Here is an 8,095-nt window from a genome sequence, read left to right as displayed (position 1 = left end):
TTTTTTTTTTTTTTTTTTTTTTTTTTTGTGCTCACCAGTTCATCTATTTCATCTTCTGTGCTATCTCCTGACCACACAGGTACTGGATTCTCTGTACGCCATCAAGTTACCTAGTTACCTGCATCTTCGGACTACGCACAATAGCCACAGTCTTCCATCTCTTATTAATACAGAATGGACTTGCAGTATTGAGACTCCCTCCAAATTCCCTACTCCTAAGTGAGGATGGGAAACAAGTCCTTGGAAAACTATGCACTAGGTCTGACCACTTAGGAACAACTGCAAGAAAAGCAACTTTGAAAATTTCTTTATTAGAGACATCTCAGAACCATTTAAATCAACAGACAATGAAATTTTTAGACATAACATACTGTGTTTATCTTGAGGTACACATTGGGCCCATTAGATAATGTTTTGGAAAGTAATGCAACTGTTAACTCATAGTTAACAACCCAAGTTTTCCAAGCAAAGAAACTGTAAAGACGGTTACAAAATTCTTTGAAAAGAATACACCATTTCCATTTAAGATAAACTCTCCAAATTCTTAACTGATTTCAATTTTTAGGCTTAGCTTAAATATTTTAAATGAAACTTAATATGAGAGTGGGAGAAAAGGTTTATAGCTATAGCTAAGAAATTATCTGAGCCCTACTACATGAGATTGTAAACAAAGGAAATTCGCAATTTGATAAGCTCTATTACAAAATTTATAGCCTAAAAATTAGAGCAGCAAAATTACAGAAGATATTTGTATACAGTTTAAACTGAAATCACATTTATTCCTTGTTTCTGGCTATCACAATGAGACACATTTTAAAACACCAAGTTTTGAAGACTAAACGGTGTGATTTAACATGATGTGAGCATGAGCATCCCATATTATTACAATCCCACAATCTAAAAGCTCTACTTCACATAATTTGCACTCTAGGCCTTTTATTCTTCTTGCTCAAGCAGCCTGGTGCCTTTAGGTAACTTGAAAGATAGTGGAAATTGATAAAAGAGGCATGTTTCTGAAAACCTCCTATGTCCAACAACAGATTTAACTTTTCTGGTAGACTGAAATTAAAATTTCCTTTGAACAGTTCACTAGGTTCTTCAGAGGATTATTTGTTTTCCAGTTGGTTATTCAAAATGTTAATCTTATACTTGCTAGGCACGATGAGTAGTGACTTACACAAAGTGTTTAGAAAATGAAAGACCCTCCATCCTTCCACACCCCGCCTCCCATCCCTGGACTTCTCAGGGAGCTGTATGGATAACATGCAGGTGGCTGTGGAATGTGAGCAGAGACTGTTTGTGCATGTGTCTGAAAACAGTTGGAATGGACTGTCATAATATTTCCTATAAGATTGTTAGATTTCGACATGAGACAAGAATAAACACTGCAATTTAGCTGAATGGGCAGTCCGCTGCAACTTCATAAACTGCAATGATATATGTGGGCTGAAAGAATGTAAGGAAATTTCACAGTTCATAAAGTTGAGCAGCTCAACTTAAAGAAGAGAAAACTTGCAAGACTGATCTGTGAGTGTTTGAATTCTGCCTCCCAACATGAGTCAGGTCCACATTATACATTTTAGCTGCTTGGCTTGGTTTATTGCTGATTTTCTTTTCTGATGGGGGCCATGATGATTTTTGCCATGAATCTAAGGACCCAAAAGGGTCTTGTTTAGACAGACACTTCCTCTCTTTTGACTATAGGGGACCTGCCAGAGGAGATAAGATGATAAGCCTTGACCTGGTTGGTTAGAAAGGTTCTGTGTGTGGATCTCTGGGCATCACTTTTCTGCTGTCTCCTTATTATCCCTGCTTTGCATATCTTGTCAGGATTCTCTTGGAGTTATGAATGCTTTGTCTAGTCAGGGCGCCAAGGTCCTTCATAGACAGGTGCTCGGCTTAGGAATGGCAATTTCATTTATTTGTGGCTTTTAGAGATGACAGAAGATATTTATTACAATTAAAAGAATTCCAGGTCAGTAAAAAAAAACAAAAAAACAACAACACTAGGCAATGAGAGAGATACTTTCTGCCTCCAACACATTCCAAGTTTTAGTGATCTTGGGGTGTTCTGTACCCCTTAATAGAGGCTGATATTTTAAAGACAGGACACATGTAATTCTCCATATACCCAGCTGCCCAGAGGACTTCACATCTTTCTTACCCACACATACATACTCTTGGCAACTGAGATTTCAAATATAAACAATATGATCTCCAAGAGGGCAGGGGCTGTGTCTTTTACTCAGCACTGTAGAGTGATACTAGACTGTTTCATGCATAAGTGAACCAAAGGCCACAGTCCCTGCCCTCAAGGAGTCGCCGCATTGCCAATCAATATAAACCTGACAAAAATACGCCAAGTCCCAAACAAGCAAAAATAATTTAAAACCCTATTTTGTGTAAAGTTTTACAGAAAGAAAATAAAACAAAAAACACTAAAAGGAGTCCGTTGTTTTTGTGAGGCAACCTTCATAGTAAACCCAAACCAACCCTGTTCCTTCTTCCTGAATTTGAGAATTGTGTCTAAGTGTTAAGTATTTTCAAACGGATTCAGCTAGGTTTGCCAATGAAAACTCGCAGCTTAGTAACTGCATTCTTGTCTGTTTTTATTTTAAAAAGAAGTTCTGAGAGATTTACTTTCCTAAGGGAGGCAGTCCCCCTCACACAGAAGGATGCTTTCAGAATACGAAAGCCTCATGGGTCTCAAGTCCTGTGAGCGCAGTACCAGACACTTCCTCATCCACTTGTCAGTGACTTTTGAAGAGGTGCTCCAGTGTGAGAATTTTACAGGGTATTCTTTTTGCCTATAGTATTTACATTTTGGGAGCCCTGTTAGGAGAAAAAAATACTTTTTTTGATAAAGCAGATCTAAGATGGAAAATTAGATCTAACATGGAAAATTAGGTATCAATTCACCTCAACTCTAAACCATGATATGGATTAAAAGTATCTTTCTTCTAATGCCAAGAAATAGAGACACGTTTCACAGATGTACAAAACTAGACTGGTGGGTCTTGTCTTTCAATTTATTTTTTTATTTTGGTAGCAGGAAGAGATGATAAGATGTAAGTCCATCCTGCAAGTTTTGCTGCCGCCTCGCTGGCTGACCTTCCTATTCAAGAGGGCACAGTGTGCACCTCGGTCATGGGCTGTCCGCACATCTGGAATCTGGGGCCAGACTCTGGGGTGCAGGGGGGTAGATGATGCCTTGCTCTGAGAACTAACACAATCCTCAGATGTATATTCTCTAAAAAAGAATAATGATGATGCCATTATATTTTGGAATACTTAATCATATTTAGCAAAAATTCTGAGACTAATGTAAAAGTATGGTAATAATGTATTTTCTTTGAAAGAGAGGGAAGAAGTGGTTTATGAAATAAACAAGTCCTCTTCTTGGTATTTTAAAAATACTCAACAGATGTGGCATATATAATAGGAAAGGCTGGTGCGTCTGATTTCTGAGCTCTCGTAAAGCATGAAGGTTGAGAAAGGCTAATGCATGCTGACAAATGCTCTTCAGACCTCTCGTCATCAGACACCAGGGGAAGGAGACCCTCAAACCTGAGAATTATAATTCAACAGAAACTGTCATTTCCGCAGATGTCATGGGAGTATTACATGCAAAAACCAGCCCTGCAGTGAGTGGGCTTAAACTCAAACTTAATCCTTCAATACAGGACTCTTTACTGACTTGTTCTAAGTTTTCAGTGATGAACCCAAATAAGACTGAGCTTCAAGTGACAGGGTTCTGAGAATCTTTGGAGTCATTCTGTCCACTATTCCTAAGAGAATCAATGTAGGTAACAGTCCCCAAACCTCAACGGATTATTTAAAAGTGAACAGATGTTACCTAAAATATCAGAATCAAAATTATGTGTAAAACATATTCGGGTGTATTGTGTATGCATCTATACATGTTTATATATGTATATTATTTTTTCTCTGCTCAGTAAAATTAGCAGCAGTTACAGATAAATTATTGTGGTCATGATTTGTGTGATTTCTAAGGACAACATATATCCCTTTATCAACACATGACTTTTGGAAAATGCCTTGCCATAAAAAGATCCCCACCAAGCATATAACATTAAAGTGTCAATTCATATCACTAACATTTGCAGGCACAAGAGTAAAACAATTAGCATGAAGCAATCTGAACGACGGAGCACAGAACATAGTTAATTGTCTAAAGTCAACCCTCCCGAAAGAAGGGAATTGTTGTTCAAAGTGTTTTTTTTTTTTTTTTTTTTTTTTTTTTTTTTTTTTTTTTTTTTTTTTTTAAAGATTTTTATGTCTTTCAGCTTTGGCTGTTTTGTAATAAATATCATACCTTCTCGCATAAACCTACTTGGGTAAGAATGACTTCTCTGCACATGCCTTTTTTTCTGTTAGCAGCTGCTGAGTGTTTGTTGAGTGACGTACAAGGCACACCTCCAAGTGTTCTGTACAGCATTTTTATTGATGTACAAAATAGCCTGTTCACCATTCAAAAACGTAATCTGCATAGTAAGAGTTTCTCTTATCCCTATTTACAGAGAAGGTTTTTAGTGCAAAAACATGAAATTGTGTCCCAGCCCACCCCTTCTAGCACACGCATTGATCAGTTTTGTTCCATGCTGGCTGAGGGTTATTTGGCTATATTTTGGGCCTCCAGCCATTAATGAACTGCATTATCTTCTTCACCTGCAGTTTGCTCAATTTGAAATCCTCTGAGAGGATTTCTTCCGTTAGCTGAACAAGCAGGTTCCCATCAATCTTTTCAGTAACAAAGAATGATATGACATCTTCGGACAAACCAATGAACCGTAGTGACTTGGCCACTTCCTCTATAGAGAGTCCTGATAGGTCAGCCGGTGGCTGCCACGGGGAACCGTCGCCACAGGATCTGGGGGCCAGCTGGAGGTGGAGCGGAGATGAGAAAGGGTAGGAGGCAGAGAAGATGTCCTGCATGCCCTTTTTAACAAAATACTGGTCCTCAGAAAGATCTGGTGACCCAGACTTGGGGTCTTCCTCAGCACCATCAATTTTCAGAGGCAAAGGAGATGTTTCAGAGGCGACCTTCTCTTCTACTAGTTTTGGAGCCCTGGGGGGTAAGGCAGGGCATGAAGTACTCTGCTTTGTCACACCAGCTGCAAGAGTTTTCATATCTGTACTCTCCAGAGAGTAGCTGGCTGACTTGGGACAACCAGAGACGCTGCTACTGAATTCTGCAGTGACTGAGCTAGAGGGGCTGGACAAGAGCTCACAGCCATCAAAATCAAAAGGTGCTGGGCAGTTTCTCTTTGGTGTGCCTGGCGTCTTTTGTCTAGGGTAACTATAACTCCTGCTTGGATCCAGAAGGAAGTCACTCCTGGTCTGGCTCTCTGATGCTCCCAAATAATGATTAGGCCATGAGAGCCGAGAGGACACAGCTTCAGCAGAAGGACTTCCAAATGGGGATTTCAGGTCCACAGAATCAGTTTTCACTCGGTTACATGGATAGCAGGAAACAGGAGCGCTTTCAGAAGGACTTGTGTCAGTTTTAGTGACGCTGCTTAAAAGCAAACACACAAAGAAACCAGTTACAAGAAAAAAGCCAAATCCCAAGGCTTTTGTTATTTATAGATGTTACTGCTGAATAGAAAAGTGCAGTTAGTTTTGAATTCAATAAAGTTCCTGGTAACTTCACTGTTTTTTTTTTTAAAGAATCTTTAATAAAATACATTGGTAATTGTAGATATGTACATAATGATTTAAAATGCTACAGTGGAGATAAAATAAGTATTTCAGCTAGTAAGAAAATCACTGTTAATAGGTGCCTGGGTCTTTATGATGAGAAAAATTATTAAGTCATGTGTAGGCTCTGCACCAACAGGTGCCATGATTGATGAACGATGTCTGCAGTGAGCGAGGGTAGAGTGAGAGAATAGTAAATGGGTGGCGCATGCTTGTCATGCTTGCGCTACAGTGACATGATGGCATCACATCACCTGTGACTCTATTTCCATCCAAAAGTCTGAGGTAGGAGGAAATGCTTCAAATAAAATGCTAATCCTTGCCTTAGTTTCTGAACAATCGAGTAACATTAGCACAAGGATTTAAATGTCCAGAGAACAAAAAATACCTGCAAACGGAGCTACTTTAAACTGTAACGAGCACATGTGGAGTGGTGGATTAGGCTCTGGGGGGGCCATGTTTTAAGAGCAACATGAAACTAGAGTGTGCTCAAAGGAGGGTGAGCAGGCCGGTGAGGGGTCTGACAGTGATGTCAGGGAAGCAGCAGAGGGAGGCAAGGATGTTTCTTTTGGAGAAGAGAAGACTTCTATCATAGCTGACTCGGAATTTTCATGAGTCGACAAAGAGATATGGGATGGACCTATTTTTGTTTCTTTAGACCTAAGAAACGATTGAAAGTTACATAGAGATTGATTTCAACTCAATATAATAAAAGTTTTTTTTTTTTGTAAAGTATTGCTACTTGCCAACAATGGAATGAGCTGTGTTGTAGAAGAATGAGCTCAGAGCACTGGAAGTATCCAGGCAAAAGGAAATGACTACCCAACACTGATGGTCAAAAGGGGACTCCTGTCTGGATGGGAATTCAGAGTAGACAGCCAATGGGACCCTTTTCATTTCAGGTCCTGGTTGAAGGTGCTGTCTGCTGAAGGTACTGTCTGCTCGTGTCAAAGTCAAAGTGGAAAGAACTAGATGCTGATCTGTGAGAACTGACGGCAGCCCCCGGGGTGTTTCCAGGAGAATCTAGTTGGTCTTTACCTCTGAATTTCTCAGATTGGTGTGGCATCTTTTCTTCCCAAGACACACTGGCTCTTCCATCCTAGCTAAGGGGCCCCAGCATGCTCACCCAGTGAAATTATTTAAAAAACTAAAAAGCCATTTCCTCTCCCACCACCCTGCCTCAGTTAGGGCTACCCTGAAAATGCTCTCAAGAACCCATGAACTGCTGGATGAGAAGATAAGCGTGCAGCGGGGCCTGGCAAGAAGACTTACATGTTGTGTAGCCCTGAAGAATAGTAGGACAAGGTGGGGCTGGGAGAGCGAGTCTGTTGCCGCGCTGGCTTGACTGTGCGAGGAGGGATGGAGGGACTGGTGGACAAAGGCTTTGCGCTTCGGGGTGGAACAGGTGGGGCGTTCAGGAGCCGGCATTCTTCTCTGACCTGGCGCAGAAAAGAACACTCCAGGTTAGCAACAGACTGACAATGCCACTGGGGGCCAGCTCAATCCTGCAGACTTGCTCAAGTCACTACTCTTAAACCATAACAGCAGGGTGTAAGCGTGGCAGAGAGAAGACTGAAGTAAACAAGAATGATGGGAAGCACAGAGGCTGCCAGAGAGCAAATCAGACGCCTGTCACACACTTGCTGGGACAGAATGATTTTTGAAAGAAACTGCTTCGCAAATGCTGGCTGCTACTGAAATACAGAAAGTAATATGAAATATGGCAAGTTAAAGTATCAATGGTTAAAGAGCTAGTGTGAGGATGGATAAAAAGGAAGTATTAAGAAAATAAGAACATAAGGCATTCACAAATTTAACTTGAGGATTCATCTCTTCTATTAGGTTGTGTTTTTTTCACTGTTCAAGCTGAATTCAATTTGATCCAAACCTTAGAGAACCCTGGACCTGGTCCAGGGCTAAAGTTCCTTCTGAAGTCATATGCAGGGAATTTTTTTTTTTTTTTTTTTTTGAGATGGAGTCTCACTGTTGCCCAGGTTGGAATGCAGTGGCACAATCTTGGCTCAGCTCACTGCAACCTCTGCTTCCTGGGCTCGGGTGATCCTCCCACATCACCCTCCCAAGAGCACACCTGACTAATTTTTCATATTTTCAGTAGAGATGAAGTTTCTGTTGCCCAGGCTGGAGTGCAGTGGCGCCATCTTGGCTCACGGCAACCTCCGCTTCCTGAGTTCAAGCGATTCTCCTGCCTCAGCCTCCTGAGTAGCTGAGATTACAGGCACCTGCCACCACGCCCGGCTAATTTTTGTATTTGGAGTAGAGTCGGGGTTTGAACATGTTGGCCAGGCTGGTCTTGAACTCCTGATCTCAAGTCATCCACTTGCCTGGGCCTCCCAAAGTGCTGGGATTACAGGTA

General features: G+C 41.0%; 1 protein-coding gene across 5 annotated transcripts in view; it reads right to left on the bottom strand.

Annotated features, from left to right (window-relative positions):
- Positions 1 to 291: 291 nt before the first annotated feature.
- Positions 292 to 8,095, bottom strand: part of GAREM1 (GRB2 associated regulator of MAPK1 subtype 1) — a 204,256-nt gene continuing 196,452 nt past the window's right edge. For 4 of the 5 annotated variants that reach the window (XM_017874077.1, XM_017874079.1, XM_017874080.1 and 1 more), the window contains 2 exons: positions 6,994 to 7,160; positions 292 to 5,539 (listed from right to left, as the gene is read on the bottom strand). In XM_017874077.1, coding sequence (XP_017729566.1) covers positions 4,642 to 5,539; positions 6,994 to 7,160 — 1,065 coding nt within the window. In that variant the 3' untranslated portion in view covers positions 292 to 4,641. The remainder of the gene's footprint in view (positions 5,540 to 6,993; positions 7,161 to 8,095) is intronic. The other variant, XM_017874078.1, reaches the window with a different exon arrangement.

The sequence above is a fragment of the Rhinopithecus bieti genome, unplaced genomic scaffold (genome assembly GCF_001698545.2).
Source record: "Rhinopithecus bieti isolate Rb0 unplaced genomic scaffold, ASM169854v2 scaffold_5260, whole genome shotgun sequence".
In the NCBI taxonomy this organism is placed as follows: Eukaryota; Metazoa; Chordata; class Mammalia; order Primates; family Cercopithecidae; genus Rhinopithecus; species Rhinopithecus bieti.
Note: the sequence above shows the minus strand (reverse complement) of the source record. Positions and strands in the feature narration are given on the sequence as shown.